The sequence below is a fragment of the Enhydra lutris genome, unplaced genomic scaffold, assembly GCF_002288905.1.
Source record: "Enhydra lutris kenyoni isolate GAN:26980312 unplaced genomic scaffold, ASM228890v2 scaffoldscaffold21, whole genome shotgun sequence".
Classification (NCBI taxonomy): domain Eukaryota; kingdom Metazoa; phylum Chordata; class Mammalia; order Carnivora; family Mustelidae; genus Enhydra; species Enhydra lutris.
In genome coordinates, this window is record NW_019154105.1 from 35,554,395 (window position 1) to 35,579,808 (window position 25,414).

A 25,414-nucleotide genomic window follows, 5' to 3' on the forward strand; every position below is an offset into this window, starting at 1 on the left:
GTTCATCACCTCCTCTCCTGACCCTTTCATCCTGCCCCTCTGGAAAGGTGTTCTCACTCTTTTCTGCTAGTCCTTTTTTGCCCAGACCTCTTCCCACTTAGTCCTTCACTTAGTCCTCGGTCTTCTACTCTTGATCTACACTCACTGCTTTGGTAATATTATTCCATTCCCTGGCTTTGAGTATCACCCATATGATAATGACTCTCAGATACTCCCACTACTGATCCCCTCAAGTTTTATGACAAGATGCAAAGTACTCATTGCTATTTTCCATTATTCTGACAGAAAAGCACTTTATAGACAAAAGCTAGCTAACCCATGGCTTACTGATAAAAGCAGCATGCTTAATGGTATCACAGAATTAAGTCAGGGTACCATGAAAACCGAAAGAGTACTCCACTCCACTTTTTAGTAAGTTCCTGAAAAAAGTGACATCAAAACTGGGAAAAAAAAAAAAAGAATCTGGCAAATTTGAAGAACTGAAAAGAGTTGAATTTATAAAAGTCTGAATTTATCAGAAAAGCAGAATCAAAAGAAATTTGGTTACTAACAAAGGACAACCAATTTTGTTTCTGCCGAGTAATAGCAATAAGGAAAAATATTTGTGTGTATACACATTAACACACGGACACATATACCCATAGAAACATGAAATTATAATTTAATACCACTATTTTTTCATAAGACATCAAAAATGAAAATAATCACAGGATTTAAAAACTAAATCTCAGAATCTGAAAACTGATTAATTTTAGCTTTATGAAAAAACTATTTCTATTTTTCTCATTTCACTTAAGACCAGAGAAAGCTCAGTTACAGACAGTCCCAAAGACTGTTTGCTTAAGATTCGGTTGTGTAATCAACATCCCCCAACAATTTCAAACTTACTACCATAGACTTATGATAATTTATGGTACAAACCAAAGAAACATATGGCTTCATTTCCCATGCCTGTAGGTTTGTATTGTCTATTATTACAGGAGACACCTTCTTCTCAAACGCTTCTTTCGCTGAAAAACACAAACAGAAGATGACAAATCACTTTTTATAACAGTATTAAGTACTCTCTGGAAATTTTAAAAATCTGATCTTGTTTTCATAATTTGAAAATCATAGATACGTGGTAATTTTACTCACAACTCCACTACCTTTTTTTTTTTTTTTTTTTAGGAGGGGGAAGGGCAGCAGGAGAGGGACAGAAAGAATCCCAAGTAGATTCCACACCCAACTCGGACACCAACACAGGGCTTGATCCCACAACCCTGAGATCACAACCCAAGCCAAAATCAAGAACTGGTTGCTTAACCAACTGAGGCACCCAGGCCCCCCACAACTCTACTTCTGAATGTCACTTTTGAGTGTATGAAAAATTAAAGTACAGATAAATGTTAGATAATAAATAATAAATAAATACTAAAGTTATAATCAGAGAAAATTATAAAATAAAAACTGTCTAAATTTTATGTGTGTTACACGTATAAATGCCATAAATGGGGAAAAAACTATCATTAAAAACAATATCATGCTAAAAGCAACATGGTATCCTGGATTAGATATTAGAAGGGAAAAGAACTTAAGTAGAAAACTATTATCAGGGTGCCTGGCTGGCTCAGCCAGTAGAGCATGCAACTCTTGATCCCAGGGTTGTGAGTTCAAGCTCCACATTGGGCATGGAGCCTAATTAAAAACAAAAATTGTAAAAAAAATAATAAAAATAATTAAATAAATTAAAAATTTAAAGAAAAACTAATCCAAATAAGGTCAGAGTTTAATTAATAGCAATATACCAGCACTAATCTCTTAGTCTTGATAAATGTATACCACGATTATATAAGATGTTAACATTAGAGGGAAATAAGTGAGGGGTATACAGAAACTCTACATTGCCTTTGCAACCTTTCCACAAATCAAAAATAATTCCAAAATAGTCTTAAAACAAACAAGCACAAATTTTAAACAAACACACACAAAAAGATGTAATGATTTAAAATAAAGAAAACATTATTATATACCGTCATGCAAGAGAGTTATTTTCTTTTATTATTTTTTTTTAAAGATTTTATTTATTTATTTGACAGACAGAGACTACAAGCAGGCAGAGAGACAGGCGGGGGGGGGGGGGGGGGGAAGCAGGCTCAATCCCAGGACCCTGGAATCATGACCCAAGCCAAAGGCAGAGGCCCCAACCCACGGAGCCACCCAGGTGTCCCTGCAAGATATTTTCTTAAAACACTACATTTTTTCCCAAGGACTTGAACCATTCAGGAAATTAACGATGAAACACAATAAATAAGCTTTACAAGGAAATTATGTGGAAGTTTTAAAAATTCCATGTACTCTCTTATAACTCAATAATAAATGGGCAAATAATCCAATTTAAAAATAAGGAATGATTAAGGAGCTAGAAAAAGAAGAAAAACAAAACTCAAACCCAGGAAAAGGAAGGAAATAATAAAGATTGGAACAGAAATAAATGATATAGGGCACCTGGGTGGCTCAGTGGGTTAAAGCCTCTGCCTTCAGCTCGGGTCGTGATCCCAGGGTCCTGGGATCGAGCCCCGCGTCGGGCTCTCTATTCAGTGGGGAGCCTGCTTCCTGCCCTGCCTGCCTCTCTGCCTACTTGTGATCTCTGTCTGTCAAATAAACAAAAACAAATAAAATCTTTAAAAAAAAAAAAAGAAATGATATAGAAACTAAAAAAATAATAGAACCAATCAATGAAACCAGAAGCTAGTTCTTCTAAAAAATCAACAAAATTGCTAAACCCCCAGCCAGACTCATCAAAAAAGAGAGGACCCAAATAAACAAAATTACTAAAGAAAGAGGAGAAAAAACAATACCATAGAAATACAATTTTTATAGAATATTATAAAAACCTCTGTGCCAACAAACTGCACAACTTAAAGGAAATGAATAAATTCCTGAAACATATAACCCAACAAAATTAAAGCAGGAAGAAATAGAAATATTTAACACACCAATTACCAGCATGAAATTGAATCACTAACCAAAAAACTCTCAAAAACGAAAGTTCAGGACAGATGGTTTCACAAGCGAATTCTACCAAACTATTACAAAAAACAGAAGAGGAAGGAAAACTTCCAAATTCATTCTATGAGGCCAGCATTATACTGATACCAAAACAAGATAAACACTACAAAAAAAGAGAACTACAGGCCAATATCTCTCATGAAAAAACCCTCAACAAAATATTAGCAAATCAAATCCAACAATACATTAAGAAAATCATACACCACAATCAAGCAGGATCTATTCCTGGGTTGCTAGGATAGTTCAATATTCACAAAACAATCAACATGATACATCACATCAATAAGAGAAAGGATAAAAACCACAGGATCATTTCAACAGATGCAGAAATAGCATTCAACAAAGTACAATATCATTCATGAGAAAAATCATCTGCAAAGTAGGTCTAGAGGAAAGATACCTCAACCTTCATTTGCAAATGACATACCAATAAAGGGTTAGTATCCAAAATATATGAAGAATTTATACAATTCAACATCCAAAAAACAAATTATCCAATTTAAAAAATGGGCAGAAGACACAAAGACACATTTCTCCAAAGAAGACATACAGAGGGCCAACAGACACATGAAAAGATGCTCAACATCATTCATCATCAGGGAAACACAGATCAAAACCACCATGACATACCACTTCACACCTGTCAGAATGGCTAAAATCGAAAACACAAGAAACAAGTGTTGGTGAGGATGTGGAGAAAAAGAAACCCTCGTGCACTGTTGGTGGGAATGCAAACTGGTGCAGCCACTATGGAAAACAGTGTGGAGATTCCACACACACACACACAAAAAAACAACAACAACAACAACAACAACAAAAAAACTAAAAATGGAAATACTCTATGATTCAGGAATCACACTACTGGGTATTTACCCAAAAGGTACAAAAACATTAATTCAAAGGGATATGTGCACCCCTATGTTTATTGCAATATTATTTACAACAACAAATCTATGGAAACAGTTCAAGTGTCCATTGACAGATGAATGGATAAAGAAGTGGTGTATATACACACACACACACAGTGGACTATTAGTTCAGCAATAAAAAAAATGAAATCTTGCCATTTCCAACAACACGGATAGAGCTAGGGAGTATATTGCTAAGCAAAATAAGTCAATAGAGAAAGACAAATAACACATGATCTCACTTATATGTGGAATTTAAGAAACAAGCAAAGGAAAAAAAGAGATAGAGAGAGACACAAACCAAGAAACAGACTCTTCACTCATAACAAACTAATGGTTATGAGAGGGGAGATGGGTGGAGGGATGGGTAAAATAGGTGATTGGATTAAAGAGTACAGTCATCATGATGGAAAAAAAATACTTTTTCAAAAAAGAACACAAGATACTTTAGAAAAAGTGCAATTTTTTCAAGAATATATTATTTTTTCATTTAAATATTTTTAAGGGAAAGACTGTACCTGAATATAACTAATGTATTAAAATTTTTTAAATTACATCTTAAAAAAAAAAAAACTTAGATAACTCTCCCAAGAAGATAAAGTAATGGCCAAAAGGACACACCAAAGAATGCTTAACATCATCACCCACCAGAAAAATGCAATCAAAATCAAAGTGAAATACCACTTCACAACCACCAAGATAGGTATAATCAAATATACAGATAAAAACAAGTACTGGTGACCATGTGGAGAAGATGGAACCCTGATAAACCCCTAGCAGGAATGTAAAATAGTGCAGTTGCTTTAGAAAAACAGGCTGGTAGTTCCAAAAAAGTTTAGACATAGACTTGTACGTTCATACCAACATTATTCATAATAGGCAAAAAGTGGAAACACCCCAAATGCCCACCAACCAATGAAAGAATAAATCAAATGTGGCATATTCATACAATGGAATATTATTCAGCCATAAAAAAGGAATGGATTACTGATACATGCTACAACATGAGCCTTGAAGATGTTACACTAAGTGAAAGAAAGCCATTCACAAAAGACCATGTATGATATGATTCCATTTATATGAAATGCCCAGAACAGGCAAATCTATAGAGACAGAAAGTAACTTAGTGGTTGCCTAGGGCAAGGAGAGGATGGGGAGAAATGAGGACTGACTGTTAATGGGTAAAGGATCTTTTTTGGATGATAAAAATGTTCTAAAATTGATCAAAATGTTCTTAAAAGCGATCGTTGCAGAGCTCTGAATATGCTTAAAACCATGTGATTCTTCTCTCAATAAAGCTATTTAAAAAGAGTTCTGCCTATTAATTTAATATTATTATTATTATGGCTATTACAGTAGTGAGGACATGTTGAACCACTGCTAAACACTTATTTTTCAACCTTAACAATCATGGGGGTAATATTAAGCCCTTTTACAGGTGAAGACAATGAGCTCTGGAAAGTATAAATAACTTATACAAGACAGCATAGCTAGTAACTGCCAAATCTAAGATAATTCTTCACCACATCCTACTGTTTTCATTTTTTGTTGTGTTAGTATTTTCTTTTCTTTTCTTAAAGATTTTATTTATTTATTTGACAGACAGAGATCACAAGTAGGCAGAGGCAGGCAGAGAGAGAGGGGGAAGCAGGCTCCCCGCTGAGCAAAGAGCCCGATGTGGGGCTCGATCCCAGGACCCTGAGATCATGACCTGAGCCAAAGGCAGAGGCCTAACCCACTGAGCCACCCAGGCGCCCCAATGTGTTTGTATTTTCAAATTCCTGAGTTCTCACTTTAATATTTAGTTCAAGAAAAAAATACAGAAAAATTTAATAATGTCTGAAGATGGCAAAATCAAGAATCACTTTCATGTTGCCTTTATCATAAAATAAAGGCTAACATAGTGTCTATGTGTATTAAAATTCCTCATGGGATGCCTGGGTGGCTCAGTCAGTAAAGCTGCTGACTCTTGATCTTGGCTCAGGTCTTGATCTCAGAGTCCTGAGTTCAAGCCCCATGTTGAGCTCCACATTGGCGATGGAGCCTACTAAGAAAGAAGAGAAAAGAACAGAAAATAGGAAAGAACAAAGAAAAGAAAAAGAATTCCTCATATGAAATTCAAACTATTTGTAACTAAATATTTCATGATAAAACCATCTTCAGTGAACAGATCATTACACTAATAAAAGCAGTAAGGTCGGTTTGAGGAGAGCCATTTTTACTCTCACACTGTCCCCCCATAACAATAAAATCAATCTAGGGAAGAGTAGGGGTTAACAATTCAAATTCCATTCTAGGGGACACCTGGGTGGCTCAGTCGGTTAAGCTTCTGCCTTTACTTCAGGTCATGATCCTGGAGTCCTGGAACTGAGCCCTGAATTGGGCTCCCTGCTCAGCAGGGAGTCTGCTTCTCCCTCTGCCCCTCATCCCACTTGTGCTCTCTCTCTCTTAAATAAATAAATAAAATCTTTAAAAAAAAAATCCATTTTAGGAAATAGAAACTGAAGCATACCAGACAACTGGAGACATCTTGAGCTATTCTGAGACCCATACAGAAAATCTCCACTGATTAAGTAAAACTTAAACACGCCATGCGATGTTCTAAGCATTTTACAAAATTTAACTTGTTTAATCCTAACAATTCTGTAACATAAGACTAACCTCTTTCACCTCTTACTCTGTAATGTAACAACTGTTACAATTTTATATATTACATATAGTTAAGTAAATAATTCACTTTAGTAATTAAAGTTGGGGGGCACCTGGGTGGTTCAGTCAGTTAAGCAACTGCCTTCAGCTGGTCATGATCCTGGGGTTCTGGGATCAAGCCAAGCATGGGGCTCCCTGCTCAGCAAGGTGTCTGGTTCTCCCTCTCCCTCTACCTCTCACCCCACACTCATGAGTTCTCTCTATCAAGTAAATAAAATCTTAAAAAGGAGAAATAAATAAAGGGAATTATACCCTTCTTAAAAACTGTCTCCCTCTCAAAAGACAAATATTTCATATTGCTCTTAATATTACTCAAAATCTAATATCTATTCTTACCACGATTCTGGTTCCATTCATGTGCTTCTCCTAAGTACTTTATATCAAACTGGTACTGTCCATTTATGTAAAAATAATCATCAGTACTCAGAATAACTCCACTTGGATTATCCTCTTGCAAAGTCCTGTGAAAGATAAATGGAATTATTTTCATTAACTTTTATCCTAAATTCTCTCTCCTAATTTTTACAAGGTCATAATCCAAATAAAGAATTCAAGTATTGGTACTTAAAAGTGAGAATACAATAATATCCAGACAACTCATATCGGAAATCCTCTTAGCAGAAGTTTGACTCCCAAGAACATTGACCTAAAGCAAGTCTATTTTATTCCTTGAATTGAAAATCAATTATGGCTTTGTAACTCTGTAATCAAAGTTGAACTTCTCTTTTTTCCCATTCAAATTAGTTCTCTTTCACATAAAGCTATTTCTACTGATTTCAGAAGTTCACAGTCTTGGAATTATCTTTGAATTTTTCTTCTATTCTATCTCCCAAAATGACAGTCTAAGATAGAAGGCTTCAATAAAAACTTCTGGAGAAAAGAGTACTGCTATTAGCTACAAAGAAAAAAAATGAGTAAAAAGAAAAAATTTTAGTGGTTACTAAACATCTCTATTAAGCAATAGCATTTCACATATTCATACTCTGTTAATGTTCACGTTCAAGCACTATACTGTTTTAAAAACTCAATTAAACCTCATACCTTGCCAAAAAGGATTTTCCTGATCCTGGAAGCCCTCTGAGAAGAACAAGAACCAGTCCAACATAAGATGACATCTTCTTTCTTACAATCTGAGAAACTGGGGCTTCTTGCACTTGATAAGCACTTGTTCCCTCTTGATTTCTCCATAACTTTGTTGGGGAAGTGTGAGAAATAACTGGAGGGGGAAACGTGTAGTTGACCGGTCTCCAGTGTGTAGTGGTGGTTACAACAGGAGCTACAAAGCCATGATTTCCTTGAAAGAGGTCAAAAGCAGGAATCATTGGATTCCACATTGGTGGAGGGGGAGGAGGAGGCAGCAGTAGAGGGAGAGGGGTAAGTATAGGGCAGTAATTCACATCCTTCCCCTTTGACGGCAGTTCAGTATGTTTCTGTGGCTTGAAACCAAATTCTTCAGAAGGTACAAATGCATCAGGGAGAGAAGTAGATTTCTGATCCCCACTTGTACCTAGTAAATCAAGCCCCAGATTTTGCACGGGAAGGCTTAAAGGAGGCTGAGGTTCGTTGGCATCCAAATCTACAGGGGCTGGAGAGAATGGAGTCTCGACACACTCAGATTCTAAAAGCTCTTTCTGTCTTTGACTGAGATTGCTACCACCCACCACAGTGTCATTTGCTACATTTAAAGAACTACTGAGAAGAGAATCTTCCAATGCCAATGTGTCATCCTTTATAAAACTTTTGGACTCATTAGAAACAGAATGTGAAATTAAGGTGTTTGAACTTAATGCAGAGGCAGAATTCTCTAAATTTTCACTGTTCAAATCCACATTTTGTGCAGAAAGAATGGGAGTCATACTATTTGAATCGGAATTTATAAATGCACTCGGGTCACTAACACTATTAACATCTTGTAAAGGCAAAAATGAGTATACTTGGTCATCAGGAGAAGAGTTCAATTTCTCAAAAGCATTCTGTATCAAAGAATCCAAGTCTTCGGTTAGCTGCATGTCCAAAAATGAATCCATTTTTGATTCTTCACTCTCTTCTTCAGGAAGATACTTTTCCATTATTTCACGTCCCACAACACTTACTTGGTTCTCAGAAGCAACAAAGCTTTTTGAAGATGATTCTTCTACCTTGGCGTCAGTGGCAGATAATTCTAATAGACAATCCATTGCATTTTCAACTGTACAACAACAAGAGCAATATACATGTGTATTGAAAACAGTGAAGTATAATTTGATTAAAATCTGGGTAAATTTATACTTTTGCACTGAATGGAATATAGAAATTTATAAATATTCAAGTCATTTTTTAACTAATATTTTACAAATATACCAGTCTATATTAGTGAAAGGTTTGAATGAAGTCATGTAATGCTGTTACTATCAGACAAATTGCATTAAAGTAGGACAATAAATTGCCATCAAGAAGATAATCTCTGACAACTGAGAATAAACATAAATATCTATGAATTATATCTAAAGGTATCTATAAGTTGTATCTAAAAATTATCTGTAAGTTGTATTTAAAAATATCTATAATTGCAAATATTATGGTTATTTATAAAGACCCAAAACCAGTTAATTCATTATTTATATTGAATATCCTTTTAAATATTAAGCATTTTACTTGCCTATCCTTTTAAATATTAAGCATTTTTAAGTACTCTCCTATAAACCTATTTATATGGTTTACGCTATAAATTTCACTTAATACAAAAAATAGGCATCAGCATATCAGACATACTCTGTTCAAAGTAAATAAGACATAGTTTTTACTATACTTAAGGGATTTTTAAAGCCTAATGGAGGTAAAGATAATTAAGTTAGAAAACAATTAATTATAATATAATATAGATTAAATAATACACACTTTTAGTAATACACAAATGCCATAGCAGCCTTATAGGAGAATAAAGAAAAATTTCATGTAAGGTAATAAGTGAACTGGGACTTGAAGATTAAAAAGAAACTTGTCAGACACAAAGGGAAAAGTAAAGACAGTCTTGAAAACACAAAGCATGTTTAAGGTATTAAGTTGGTTGGAGTATGAGCACACAGTAGGTACGGAAGATAAAAGGAGACAAAACTGGAAAAGATCAAGTAGAATTGGAAAAAGTGCTACATGTCATGGTAGGACATATCAATTTTACTTTCTACAAAAACTACCTGTCACCATATTTGAGCTAGGAGCTTTCTTTTTTTTTTAATTTCTTTTCAGTGTTCCAGAATTCATTGTTTATGCACCACACCCAGTGCTCCATGCAATATGTGCCCTCCTTAATACCCACCACCAGGCTCACCCAACCTTTCATCCCCCTCCCTTCCAAAACCCTCAGTTAGTTCCTCAGGGTCCACAGTCTCTCATGGTTTATATTTATCACCTCAATGAACCATCAAATAATACTATGAGGTATAGTATTTCTAGCAAATAGATGAAGAAAATAAAGTTCAAAAAGTATATTAAGTCGGCCCAAGTCACACAGATATTAAGTGACAGAGTCAGGACTGGTATGTCTGACTCCAATGCTGAGCTCTTTCTATTATAATACAAATACAGAATTAGAATTGCTAAGCATTTGAAATTTGGAGTTTTGCTTATTTTTGTGTTTCCTCTTTTGTTTTATGGAAAATATATATGAAAAGGAAGCAGAGCACAGGAGGTAACAGCTCTGGTCTAGAGTCAGAAAACCAACACCTAAATCTCCGCTTGCTGCCTATGACCCTCTGAACAAGTTACCTAACTTTCCTAAGCCTTGATTCTCTCATTTGCAATATGGGGATAATAAAAGTACCTACCTCATAGGGTTGTTGTGAGGATTAAATGAGATAATCCATGAAAATGTGCTGTGCACAAGGACTGGCACCTAGTAAGCACCCAATTAATGTTCCCTTAAGAAGAAAAACAAAGAGGAATTGGAGGGGCAGGCCTGGCAGAGATCAGTTAGGATATTATAGCAATAGTACAAAGGTTAGAAGCCCTAAACATGGGGGGGAAAAAGAAAGAAAGCACGCAAGCAAACACAGAAGTAGTTCTACGAAGAAAATCTACATAATAGAAAAACCACAAGGTCAACCAAAAAAATTATTAATTATTCATGAAAAATTTACATATAACTAAAAAAATTAGAGCACAACAATTCAGTGAAATATTAGAAAGCTATTAAAAATAGTTATAAAGATCACAACAACACTGGAAAAAATGCTTAGGTTAAGTTTAAAAAGCAAAATACATATTTTCATCAACACTATTTTTCAAAATACTCAAAATATCAGTATTTATGGACTAGGTGTAGAGAAGATCCTGGAAAAGAGAAATGTTTTTTGTTAGGATGTAAGGGTAATATATTTTTCTTGTAATTCCTCATTTCTATGTTAGTGTATGTGAAACAAATTTTAAAATGCCGCAACATCAGGAAATAAATATTGAAGTCACACATAAAATTCTACACACTATCATTTCTTAGCATCATGTGGACTGCTGAAAACTGGTTTTCTGCATACATATCATAACAGGATAGTTAGAATATGCTCACATCACAGTCCATGTAATAAGTAAAAATGGAAGTTCCTCATCCATTAGCAAAACTTCCCCAATCTTGAATAATTTTATCTTACACTGATCATATCAACACTAAGCATTAACATTTAATTTACTCATTTAGTCAACTTTGATTGCTTGTCCATCTGCCAAAATACTTCCAAACAATTTATTACAAGTTATTAACAATACTAAAGATAAAGACTTTACCAAAAAAAAAAAAAAAATCCTCAATTCTCACCAAAAAAGTCATGTGAGATACATATTATTATTTTTCTCATTAGCAGATAAGTAAACAGACCCAGAGAGCTTAAGTGGCAGAACCAGAAATCTAACCCAGGTTTCTTGACTCCAAAGCCAATATTGTGAAACACTACCCTATTAGCATCAACTCCTAATCAGCTCTTATTCCCACAATTACAATTATCTTTTCATTCAGTAAATATTTACTGAGGTCCTATCTGAATCATTTGCTATATTAGGGGCTGGGGATACAGCATAAAAACAGTTTATAAAAATCTGTCTTTATGGAGCTTACATCCTAAGACAGTGGTTCTCAGTTGGGGATGATTCTGGTCCCCAAGAGACATATGACAATAGATGGAGACATTTTTAATTGTCACAACAGGCTGCTGAAGGTCGCTACTGGAATCTACGGAGAATAGGCCAGGGACACTGCTAAACATCCTATGATTTATAGGAAAGCCACTCACAACAAAGAATGATACGGTCCGAAATGTTAATAGCACCCACCTGTTCTAGAGGAAAGATTAAAAAAAAAAAAACCATAAAATATGACATCTATATATACATCTTACATCTAGAACTGTATATTTCTCAAAAGCAGAAAAAACTATGTTTTCTTCTTCATATTACTCACAATACCAACTTAGTACCTTGCCCATAGCAGATGCTCAATAAATTAACAAAACAGAATAAGGCAATTATTTTTCTATATTACTACTAGTCATGGCACAGTACATGGAATCTTCTTATATGATGCAAAGGGTTCAAACTAAACTTTTTCTCACCTTTGAAATCACATTCAGAAAGCATCAAATACACTACATCGGGATCCAGATCAGAAAACATCTCTGAGATACTGGTGAAGAGTTCCTCCTGATCAACTTTTGTCTCACACATGGAAGGAATAGTAGTTGGCTCCTCATGACTAGCAACACCGGATACGACAACTTCCTTAGAGTTTGCAGTCTTCCGAAAAGGATTTCCCCCAAGATTTTTCCTTCTCCTTGGCATTCTGACTTCCAAAACTAAAATGTTTCCCTTTTCTTATTTAAGATGTTTGATATTTAAGTCATACCTCAAAGAAAACATGGTTAAATATCTTGCACAATCCAGCAGTAATAGGACCTAAAACAGAAAGCAAGTAAAAACAGACTATATAGTTACATTTCCATTTCTAAAATCGGAATGACATCTTTATTTAACTCTAAGAAAGTACCACCAACTCTGGTAGCAAAGCCAAAAAGCAGTCAGACAACTTCTCTCTCTCTAAAATACTCAAGTTTTACCAGGATTGAACATGTTAAAACTCAAGATATTAACAACTGTAATCAATTTTCACAACAGTGTATACACTGTTTTAATGTCATTATTTTATTTTTGAAAAACATAAAACAGTATTCACAATGACAATGCCTACTGAACACCAAATTTGGATGTCTAACAGGCATTATAAACTTAACATGTCCAAAACTGAGCTCTTGGTCACTTCCTTCACATCCACTCTTCTCAGTCTTTCCAGTCTCAATTAATACAACTCTATTATTCCAACTGCTCAGATCAGAAATCAGATCTTAGAAAATTCCTAACTCCTCTCATCCCACATCCAACCAGTAAGCCAACTTTGTCAATACAACCCTCAAAATGTATCCAGAACATGACCTTTCCTCACAATCTCACTGCCACCACAGCCTATTGCCTAGATTACTATAAAAGTCTCAAACCAATCTCCTTGTCCCTTCTCCTATTTACATGTAGCAGAGCAATCAGTAGTGACTCAGTTAAACTATAAGTCAGATCATACAGATCTGCTTAACTATCTACTGACTTCCCATTTCACTCAGAGTAAAAGCCCAAACCCTTAAAACCCATAAAAAGTAAAAGCCCATAACTCAGACATGTGTTACGTCAGTACTGTCATCCCTAAACCTCTTTCCCTTGCTCAGTGTCGCTCCAGCCACACTTCGCCTCCTTGTTCTTCTCCAAACACACCAGCCATGTTCCCTACGGGGAACTTTTATATTTGGCTCCCTCTACCTAAACTACTAGTCTCTCAGGTATCTATAAAAGTTTCTTTCCTCAACCCCTTCCTATCATTACTTAAACATTACCCACTCAAGAAGTCAATCCCCAACACCACTTATCCGACTTTCCTTATTCGAATTTTCTCGTAAGACTTATCATCTTCTAACACAGTGTATGTTTTACTCATTTTTTATTGTATTTACTACCCATAATTAATAAAGTGTAAGTAAGCTCCACAAGGGCAGGGACTCATTGATCTAGAGAACCCCAGATAGTCTACTTACTTTCTCTACTTGGATGTATCTAATAAACGTTTCAAATTTAACATATCTAAAACTAAATGTCTGATATTTTCCCCAAAATCTGCTCTAACCATTTGGTCTAGCTACTGTCCTCATTCACTCATATTCCAGGATCCTAAATACTCTGCTTCCAACCCTTGTCTCCTACAGTCTATTTTCAACACACTAGGCAGAATGATCTTTGTACAAAATACAACATACATATATACAACAACCTACAAGTCAGAATGAATCAAAATCTGCTCTAAATCCTCAAGTGGCTCTCCACATCACTCAGTAAAAGCTAAAGTTCTTACAGTAGCCCATCTCCCTCCTGGCCTCTGATAAACTCTTCCCCAAAAATTTGCAACTCCTTCAAATCTTTATTCAAGTGTCACAGTCAATGATTTCTTCCTTGATTACCCAATTTAAAATCATGTCCCCCCAATCCCTCTGCCCCAATCTCCCTTTCTCCAAACCAACCATTGGCCCTTAACACCCATACTATAAAATTTACCTTTTAATTAAATTTATTGTGGCATAGCTCTCTCCGTCTTCCAGAACCGCACTGTCAATATGGCAGCCACTGGCCACATGTGCCTATTTAAATTTAAATTTAAATTAATTTAAATTAAGTTAAATTGCACTTTTCTATATTAATAGCACATAAAGTAGAATGCGGAGGGGAAAAAAATTATCAGACAGAGAAGGACATTATATGATCATAAAGGATCAGTGCACCAAGAAGACATAGCAACCCTAAATGTGTATACACCAAACAAAAGAGCCACTAAATAAGTGAAGCAGAAGCTGAGAGAACTGAAATGAAATGGACAGATCCACAATTAGAGAAATTTCAAACTCCTCTCTCAACAATTGATAGAATAACTAGACAGAAGATGAGCAAGGATACAGAACACAGTAACATCATCAATTAAGAACAATCGACTTTTATAAAACACGCCACCCAACAATAGCAGAATACATTATTTCCAAGTGCCCACCAAATATGTACCAAGAAAGACCATATCCGAGGCCTTAAAACAAACCCAGAAAATTTAAAAGGACTGAAATCATACAAAGTGTATTCTCTGACCACAATGGAATCAAAGCAGTAATCAATTAACAGAGATAACCGGACCTTAAGCAATATACCTAATAACCCATGAGTCAGAGAGAAAGTCTGAAGAAAAATTTAAAAATACACTGAAATGAATGAAAATGAAAATAAATCATATCAAAATTTGTAGGACACAGCTAAAGCAGCAATGCTGGAAATTTATAACCAAATGCATACAAATCACAAAAGAGGAAAAGTCTCAAATCAATAATTGAAGCTCCCACCACAATTACCTAGAAAAAGGAGAGCAAAACAAATCCACAGCTAGCAAAAGGGAATAAATAAAAATAAGAGCAGAAATGAATAAACGGAAAATGTAAGAGCAAAAAAGAAAAATCAATGAAACAAACTGGTAGTTCTTCAAAAATAAAAATGACAAACCTCTAACATGACTAACAAAGAAAAAAGGAGGAAAGACACATAGTACCAATATCAGGAATGAAAAAAAGGATATCACTACAGAACCTTATATGCTGAAAACTACAGAACACTGATAAAAGACATCAAAGATCTAAATAAATGGGAAGACACAGGATGTTCACGGACTAGAAAACTGAACATAGTAAAGATGTTAATTTTCCCTAATCTGATAGAATTCCTATCAAAACCGCAGCAAGAGTTTTTGTGGATATGGACAAGATTATTCTCAGATTTTTTTTGTGGATACAGACAAGATTATTCTCAAACTAAATGTAAAGACAAAGGAACTAGAACTGCTACAACAATTTTGAAAGAGAGGAATCAGTCAACTCAATTTCAAGATTTATTGTATAACTACATTAACCAAGACTGTATGGTATCAGTAGAGGGACAGACATATAGATCTGAAAACAGATTATAGACTTAGAAACAGAAGAGAGAACCCAGAAATATACCAACACAGAAATATACCAATATGCTTTTGACAGGTGCAAAAGCAATTTAATGGAGAAAAGATAGTCCTTTCAACAAATGGAACTATAGCGAGTGGGTATCCACAGATTAAAAAAAATAAATGTTGACCTCATTTTCACATTTGATAGAAAAATTATCTCAAAATGGACCAAAAACTCAAATCCATAAAACTATAAACATCTTAGGAAAAGAAACAAAACACACACACACACACACACACACAAAAAAGAGGAGAAAATCTCTGGGACCTAGAGCTAAACAGAAACCAAAAGCATAATCCATAAAAGGAAAACCAGATAAACTGTACTTCATCAAAATTAAAAACTTTCACTCTCTGAAAGACCTTGTTAAGAAAATGAAAACACAAGTTACAGATTGGAGGAAATATCTGCATACCATATATCCAACAAAGGACTAATATCTAAAATATATAAAGAACTTACCAAAACTCCAGAGTAAAAACCAAACAATTCAATTAGAAAATGGGCAAAAAGCGTAATACCAAAAGGATATATGAATGGCAAATAGGCACATAAAAGATGTTCAACAACATTAGGCATTAAGTAAATGCAAAATTAAAGCTATATACAATGAGATATTACTTACACAGCTATCAAATGGGCTAACCTAAAAACTAATGACAACACAAAATCCTGGCAAGGTTACAGAGAAAATGGATGGCTCATACACTCTGCTGGGAATGTAAAATGGTACAGTCACTTTGGAAAAGAGTTTGGAGGTTTCTTTAAAAGCTAAACACGCAAGATCATACAACAATTCAGCAACTGCATTTCTGGGCATTTATCTAAGAGAAATTAAATATTAAGTTCACCCAAAAACCTGTACACCAAGTTTATAGCAGCTTTATTCATTATAACCAAAAACTAGAAAACAATTCGGATGTCCTTCAATGGGTGAACTGTTAAACAAATTATGATACTTCCATTCCATTCCACAAATTACTAGTTAGCAATAAAAAGGAATAAAGTAATGATACACAAAAATAACCTGGATGAAATTCCAGAGTTATGCTGAACGGAAAAAATGCAATCCCCGAAGGCTATATATTGAATGATCCCATTAATATAACATTTTAAATTAAAGAAATAGAGAACAGATTAATGACTGCCAAGAGCTAAGGAAGGGATGGGAGAGGAGGGCAAGTGGGTGTGGCCATTTAAGGGTAAGTTGGGGGATTCTTGTAGTGATGGAAATGTTCTATATCAAGGACAATATCCTGGTTGTGATACCATAGAACAGTTGTACAAAAATGTTCCATCAGGGGAACTGTGTAAAGAGCACAGGAGATTTCTCTGTACATTTATTAGAGCCAGATGTGAATGTATAATCCCAAAATAAAAAGTTTAATTCTGAAAAAAAGCATGTTAAATTAAAAATTCATTTCATCAGTCATACTACTCATATTTCAAATGCTCAGTTACTACATGTGGTTAATGATTATCATATTGGAGAGCAGAAATAGTAAACTTTTCCCATCAGTGCAGAAAATTCTATTGGGCAGCACTGTTCAGTAATATAAGATCCATGGAACAAGTGAATATCCTATCTTAGGAAAATAAGAAACTATATAAGCAAAAAAGTACAAAGAGGAAATCATAAGGAAAAAAAAATACTAACAGATCTAGCCACATTTAAATGTAAAAGACCTATGTATCAGAAACAAAATCAGGGGAAAATACATACAACATACAGCAACTGTTTTCAATTTTTCTCCTTCCATTCTTTCATAGATTTTTGCCTCCACCATTTCTACAACTACCCTAAAATTGCTCTTATCTACCAACAGTGCACAAAGGTTCCTTTTTCTCCAAATCCTCATCAAAACTTATTATTTTTTTGACTTCAATAATTCTGATAGGTGTAAAGTGGTATCTCGTATTTTTAATTTGCATTTCCCCAATGATTAGTGACGTTGAGCATCTTTTCACTTGTCTGTTGCCTATCTGTATGTTTTCTTTAGAAAAATGTCTATTCAGGTCCTTTGCCCATTTTAACCAGATTATTCAGTTTTTAGGTACTGAGTTATTTGGAGGTTCCTCAAAATATTAAAAATAGAATTACCATATTATCCAGTAATTCCACTACTGGGTATTTACCCCAAATGAAAACACTGATTCAAAAAGATACATGAACCCCTATGTTTATTGAAGCATTATTTATAATAGCCAAGACATAAGGGTGCCTGGATGGCTTAGTCCATTAAGTGTCCAACTCTTGATCTCAGCTCAGGTCTTGATGTCAGGGTCATGAATTCAAGCCTCTATGCCCAAGTATCCATCAATAGATGATTAAAGATGTGGGATGTGTACATGCACACATACACAGTGGAATATTACTCAGCCATAAAAAGGCCACGAAATCTTGCCACTTGCAACAACATGGGATGGACCTAGAAGATATAATGCTAAGTGAAATAGCCAGTCAGAGAAAGACTAATATCATATGATTTCACTCACATGTGGAATTTAAGAAACAAAACAAATGAACCAAGGCGGGGGGAAAGCCAGACTCTATTTTTTTTTTTTTTTTAAAGATTTCACCCATTTATTTGACAGAGAGATCACAAGCAGGCAGAGAGGCAGGCAGAGAGAGGAGGAAGCAGGCTCCCCGCCGAGCAGAGAGCCCAACGCAGGGCTTGATCCCAGGACCCCGAGATCATGACCCGAGCCAAAGGCAGCAGCTCAACCCACTGAGCCACCCAGGCACCCCGGAAAGCCAGACTCTTAAATACAGAGAACAAAATGGTGGTTGCCAGAGGGGAGGTAAGTTGGCAAATGGGTGAAATAAAAGGGATTAAAGAGTATGCTTATGGGGCGCCTGGGTGGCTCAGTGGGTTAAAGCTTCTGCCTTCGGCTCAGGTCATGATCCCAGGGTCCTGGGATCGAGCCCCACATCGGGCTCTCTGCTCTGCGGGGAGCCTGCTTCCTCCTCTCTCTCTGCCTGCCTCTCTGCCTACTTGTGATCTCTGTCTGTCAAATAAATAAATAAAATTTATAAAAAAAAAAAAGAGTATGCTTATATTGATGAGCACTGAGAAATACATAGAATTATTGACTCATTATACTGTATACCTGAAACTAATATAACACCGTATGTTAATTATACTTGAATAAAAAAATAAAAATTTTTTAAAAGGAAAAAAAATTTTAGAGATCTTAAGCAACCAAAGGTTTTGGTACCTTCTCCTATATTCATTTCAAAGTACAAGCCAATCTAAACTAAAATAAGTGAAAAAGAAGCCCAGAAAGGTTCTGATTTTCCCTGTGATTTATGTTGTTCTTTTTACATCAAATATTAAATCATTTTCAAAAAAAATAAAAATTGCTCTTATCTAAATCACCATTGATGTACATGTCAATGATAAAAGTCGATGATAAAATCCACCAGGAAGATGTAACAATTCTGCAATTCTAAGTTTGTATTCAACTTGTAAAAACGCTCCCTCTGTAACTATTAGAAAAAAGAGCCCCCCAACAAAATAGAAAAAAAAGAAGGGAGGAACAATAAGGACAGAGAAGATCAATAAATAACTTGGCTTAATATCTATATAACATTGGACCAAATAACCACAGAATATACTTTATTTTCAAGTACATATGGGATTATATTAAAATTAATGACTAAAACAGAACTAGAAGACACAGTTGTTTGAAAATATACTCCTGTACTTAAGCCAAAGAAGAATTCCACTATGTTAGTGAAATGCTAACATCAATTTAAGATAATAGTTAAAGGGCACCTGGGTCACTCAGTGAGTTAAGCATCCAACTCTTGATTTTGGCTCGGGTCATGATTTCAGGGATGTGAGATCGAACCCTGGATCTGGTTCTGCACTCAGCTCAGAGTCTGCTTGTCCCTCTCTGTCACTCTGCCTTCCCCACCCCCCCACAAGCCCTCTCTAAATAAGTAAGTAAAATCTTTTTAAAAATAAATAAATGAAAATTTAAAAAATAAAAAAATTAATATTAGAAAATATTTTAACCAAATAAATATATCCAAATTTGTGAGATACAACTAAAGTCACGCACAGAAAAAGACGTGTACAAATGCAGGTGCCTGGGTGGCTCAGTTAGTTCATCTGCCTTCAGCTCAGGTCATGATCTCAGGGTCCTGGGATCCAGTCCCACCCTGCAATCAGGCTCCCTGCTCAGCAGGGACTCTGACTCTCCCTCTCTCTTTCCCCTCCCCCCATTCATATTCTCTCTCAAATATATAATTAAAATCTTTATTTTAAAAAAAAAGATGCATACAAATGCATATATCAGAAAAAAAGAAAGGCTGAAAAATCAACTGTCTAAACATTCAATAGGCAATTTGGAAGGGGGCAGCAGCAAATCAAACCCAAAGAAACTAGAAAGGAAATAACAAACAGCAAATACAAAATAGAAAACAAATACATAGTAAATGGGATCAACAACATCAAAAGACAGTTCTCTGAAATCTAAACTAGTCTTAAAAAAAAAACTATTAAAAATAACAAATCTCTGGCAAGAGCAACAAAAAGAGAGAGGAGGTACAAATTACCGATATCAGAAATGAAAAAGGGGACATCATTATCAAGTCCAGAGACAGCAGAGTTGCACAGTGGAAGCGTGCTGGGCCCATCAAGTCCAGAGACATGTGTTAAAAGAGGGAGAGAGATCATAAATAATTTTATGCCAATTTTAAGCTTTAAATGGAATGTACATTTTTAAAAAAACATACATCATACCATATCTGAAATAACAAGATCCGATAGTCTTGTATCTATTAAAGAAATGAATCTTTAATTTAAAACCTTCCCACAAAGAAAACCCTAGGGTCTAGATGGCTTCATAAGTAAATCCCACTAAATAACCTGTAATATCAATCTTACACAAACTCTTCTAGAGACTCAGTTAAAGTGAAAACACTTCCCAACTCATTTTATGAGGTCAACCTAACCTTGATACCAAAACCTTACAAGGATATTAAAAGAAAAATGTTCCAGGCCTATTTCAATCATGAAAATAGATGCAAAATTCCAAAGCAAAATATTACAGTAGTAAGATATAAATTATGAGTGATATACTATATAAAACATAAAAATATTAGTTATTTATAAAAATAATGTATCACAACTAACCTGAATTTATTTTTAGATTATAAAGTTGTTTTAATGTTTGGAAAATTAATCAATGCAATACCCAGTATTACCAAAATAAAGAAAAAAAATCACATAATCAACTCAATATACACAGAAAAACTATTTGAAAAACATCAACATCCACTCATGATAGAAACTCTACACACTGGGGCACCTGGAGGGCTCAGCCATTAAGCATCTGCCTTTGGCTCAGGTCCATCCCAGGGTCCTGGGATCGAGCCCCCCCACCCCTGCCACCGTCGGGCTCCCTGCTCACCAGGGAGTCTGCATCTCCCTCTCCCTTTGCTGCTCGCCCCAGCTTGTGAGCTCTCTCTCTCTCTCTCGCTGGCTCCCTAACAAATAAATAAAATCTTTGGAAAAAAAAAAGACTATTCTTTCTCTAATGAATGGTCTTGGCACCCATGCCAAAAATCAACTGACCATAACTATAAGGGTTTATTACAAATTCTCAATTCTATTTCACTGGTCTATATATCTACTCTTATGCCAGTATCACATCATCTTGACTTATAGTGAAGTTTTAAAATCAGGAAAAGTAAGGACGCCTGGGTGGCTCAGTCAGTTAAGCGTCTGCCTTTCAGCTCAGGTCACGATCCCAGGGTCCTGGGATAGAGTCCCACATCCGGCTTCTTGCTCAACAGGAATCCTGCTTCTCCCTCTGCCTGCCAAACCCCCTGCTTGTACTCTGTCTCTCTGTATCTCTCTCTCTCTGACAATAAAATCTTTTAAAAAGTAAAATAAAATCAGGAAAAGTGAGTCTTTGAACTTTGCTCTTCTTTTCCAAGACTTCTGACTATTCTGGGCCCTTTGGATTTACATGTAAAATTTAGAATGCGTTTACCAATTTCTGCAAAGAAGCCTTTTGGAATATTGACAGGGACTCTGTTGAATCTGTAGATCCTAAGTCAAAGATTTGATTTAAAGCCTCCAAGACCTCTGCATTTCATATAGAGTAAAAGCTCAAATTCTTAAAATGGCCTAATTAAGATACTAAACAGTCTGGTTCCCTAAAAACTCTTTCAAATCATTTCTTGGTACTCTCCCTCTTGCTCTTTCTTAAATTCACCCAGTATTCTCCTGTTTCACTGCCCTTATACTTAATTCATAGCCTGAAATGCACTCCCCCGGATACCTACCCGACTCACTCCTTACAAGACTTAACTTATGGCACCTTTGCAGCAAGTCTTCCCCTAACCGTCCTATGCAAAACTGTACACACGAATGTTCTCTCCATTTCCCTCTCATTATTTTTTCCCTCCAAATCAATTACCACTCTGTAATTTCAATGTTTATGTTGTTTAATGCTTGTATATACCCTGACACTAGGAAGTAAACTCTTTGAAGACAAAGGTTTTTGGCAATTCTGTTCACTCCTGCACTGCCACCACTAAACCAAATAGTAAGTACCAAAACTATATACCAATACCAAAACAAGCTCTAGCACATAGTAAGCACTCAATAAATTCCTGCTAGATAAATAAAGGATTAAGGTAAGGAAAAAGAAAGAAGAACAGGAAAGCAATAGGTATAGAATTCTAGGAAGAAATAGTAATACTCAATAAAAATTTAAAAGTATAACCCTATTAATAAAATGAAGTTAAAAGAGGAACGCCTGGCTGGTGTCATCAGTAAAGCATCTGCTTTTGGCTCAGATCATGATCCCAGGGTCCTGGGATGGAGTCCCGTATCGGCCTCCTTGCTCAGCAGGGAACCTGCTTCTTCTTCTGCCTGCCACTTCCCCTGCTTGTGCTCTCTCTCCTCTCTCTCTCTCTCTCTCTCTGACAAATAAATAAATAAATAAATCTTTTTTTTTAAAAAAGTGAAGTTAAAAGAATATTACTGAGGTGCCTGGGTGACTCAGTTAAACGTCTAACTCTTGATCTCAGCTCAGGTCTTGATCTTGTTATGTTGCTTAATAGATAAAAAAATAATTTTTAAAATAATAATAGCCACTGTTGGCAAGGCTATAGTGAAATAGGAATTCTAATACACTGTAATGAGAATAAACTAGTAGAACCTTTCTAGAAAGCAAACTGTCACTGTGTATCAAGAAATCTCAAATTACAGTTGACCTTTGAACAACGTTGGGGGAGGTGGTAAGAACATCAACCAGGTAATCAAAAATCCACTGATAACTTCTTTTTTTTTTTTCTAAGATTTTATTTAATCACTTAACAGAGAGAGATCACAAGTAGGCAGAGAGGCAGGCAGAGAGAGAGGAGAAAGCAGGCTCCTCACCGAGCAGAGAGCCCAATGTGGGGCTTGATCCCAGGACCCCGGGTTTAACCCACTGAGCCACCCAGGCGCCCCACCACTGATAACTTCTGACTTAACTACTAACAGCCTATAGTTGACTGGAAGCCTTACTGAGAATATAAACATAAGTCAATTAACACAAATTTTGTAAATGTATTATATACTGTTTTGTTACAATAAAGTAAGCTAGAGAAAATAAAATGTTATTAAGGAAAATATAAAGAGGAGAAAATATATTTGCAGTACTATACTGTAAGAAATCTGCATGCCAGTGGATCCAGGCAGTTTAAACCCGTGTTGTTCAAGGGTCAACTTATATTCTTTGATCAAACAATTCCACTTTCAAGAAATTCATGATAGAAAATAATCAGATTTACATATTTAAATAGATATTTATACAGAAATATTCAAAATACAGTAATTTTTTTACAAAGAAAAACTAAAAAACAACAAGGTAATGAGAAAGAAATGAAAAAATAATTTCTGGTGATAGCAATTATAGTTTATTAAATACTAACATACGTCAGCTAGAATGTTATGGCCATGATTTTACTTAACTTTTAAAATGGTAAGTAATATTATGCCTATTTTGCAAATAAGAAAAATAAGAACTAGAAAAGATAAGTTATCAAGCTTAAGGCTCTCAAGGAACAAAACTGGGATTGAACCCAGATTTATTAGAGTCCACTAAGCACAATATCCCTTTAAGATTCCTAAAATGGGGGGCACCTGAGTGGCTCAGTGGGTTAAGCTTCTGCTTTCAGCTCAGGTCATGATCTCAGGGTCCTGGGATCGAGCCCCGCATCAGGCTTTCTGCTCAGCAGGGAGCCTGCTTCCTCCTCTCTCTCTGCCTGCCTCTCTGCCTACTCGTGATCTCTGTCTGTCAAATAAATAAAATCTTTAAAAAAAAAAAAAAGATTCCTAAAATGGAATTTTATACAGTCATTAAAGACTATATTTTGGGGGCGCCTGGGTGGCTCAGTGGGTTGAGCCTCTGCCTTCGGCTTGGGTCATGATCTCAGGGTCCTGGGATCGAGGCCCACATCAGGCTCTCTGCTCAGCGGGGAGCCCGCTTTCTCCTCTCTCTCTCTCTATGCCTGCCTCTCTGCATACTTGTGATCTCTCTCTCTCTGTTTCAAATAAATAAATAAAATCTTTAAAAAAAAAAAAGACTATATTTTGGATAATATTTGAGAGGTTTTTTTTGTTGTTGTTGTTTTATTTTAAACAGCTTTTTTTTTTAAGATTTTATTTATTTATTTGACAGACAAAAATCACAAGCAGGCAGAGAGAGAGAGAGAGAGGAGGAGGCAGGCTTCCCACTGAGCAGAGAGCCCGATGTGGGGCTCGATCCCAGGACCCTGGGATCATGACCCGAGCCGAAGGCAGAAGCTTTAACCCACTGAGCCACCCAGGCGCCCCGAGAGGTTTTTTTTTTTAAGACAATGTTAGAAAAGAAAGAAAGACACAAAACTAAATATAATTTATACAGACACCCAAATGGGACTAGTTTAGATTACAATATTAGACTGGAAAAGAAATCTCTTGTTTATGGGATTATAAGTAACTTTATATTTAGCATAGTACTCTTTTCAAATACTACTTTTGCATTTTCCAAATAATCTATACTATATACATACTTTAATAATCAGGAGGGAAAAAACAACCACTATTAATAAAGCTGAATCTTAGATTTCCCCTATACTTCCTCCATCTGGCAAGCCATACATCCCTTCTACCTCTTTTTCCATGGTGTCCATTTATACAGAAAAAGATCTAAACATGTAAGCAGCTTAAGTGTCCAACTAATATTTAGTATAGTGAAGCACCTCTATGAAAACATACACTACCACCAAGTACCAGTTTTACTTTATGTACCCAGATTATTTCAATCCCATTTATCCCCCTGCGTGATCTTCAACTCTTTTATCAACTGATCCAATGCATCTTCCTTCTTCTATGAAGAGAGCTTTATTAATACACTAGTTTAAACAAGGTTATGTAGCTTCTTCACATACATACCTGACCTAGAGAGTGTATTCTAAAACGATGTGGGAAATAAGGATGGGTAAGTAAGGTTTGATATATTATGGAGAAATGTGAAACTGGCTCAAATGAAGAACCTAAAAACAAGTAATATAAATTTTTATTAATAACGAGACCATGAAAATTTAAATTTCATATATACATTTTCTAAGCTCTCCTACCTCTATAATTCAATTTTAACCTGATAGAG

At 35.5% G+C, this 25,414-nt stretch overlaps 1 protein-coding gene across 1 annotated transcript in view; it reads right to left on the reverse strand.

The window, feature by feature from the left end:
* LOC111149006 (NEDD4 binding protein 2) overlaps positions 1 to 25,414 on the reverse strand; it is a 78,788-nt gene that overhangs the window by 37,269 nt on the left and 16,105 nt on the right. Inside the window, exons 3-6 of the mRNA XM_022505881.1 lie at positions 12,245 to 12,584; positions 7,710 to 8,856; positions 7,005 to 7,129; positions 922 to 1,010 (exon numbers count right to left, since the gene is read on the reverse strand). Of these exons, the coding sequence (XP_022361589.1) occupies positions 922 to 1,010; positions 7,005 to 7,129; positions 7,710 to 8,856; positions 12,245 to 12,470 (1,587 nt within the window). The 5' untranslated portion in view covers positions 12,471 to 12,584. The remainder of the gene's footprint in view (positions 1 to 921; positions 1,011 to 7,004; positions 7,130 to 7,709; positions 8,857 to 12,244; positions 12,585 to 25,414) is intronic.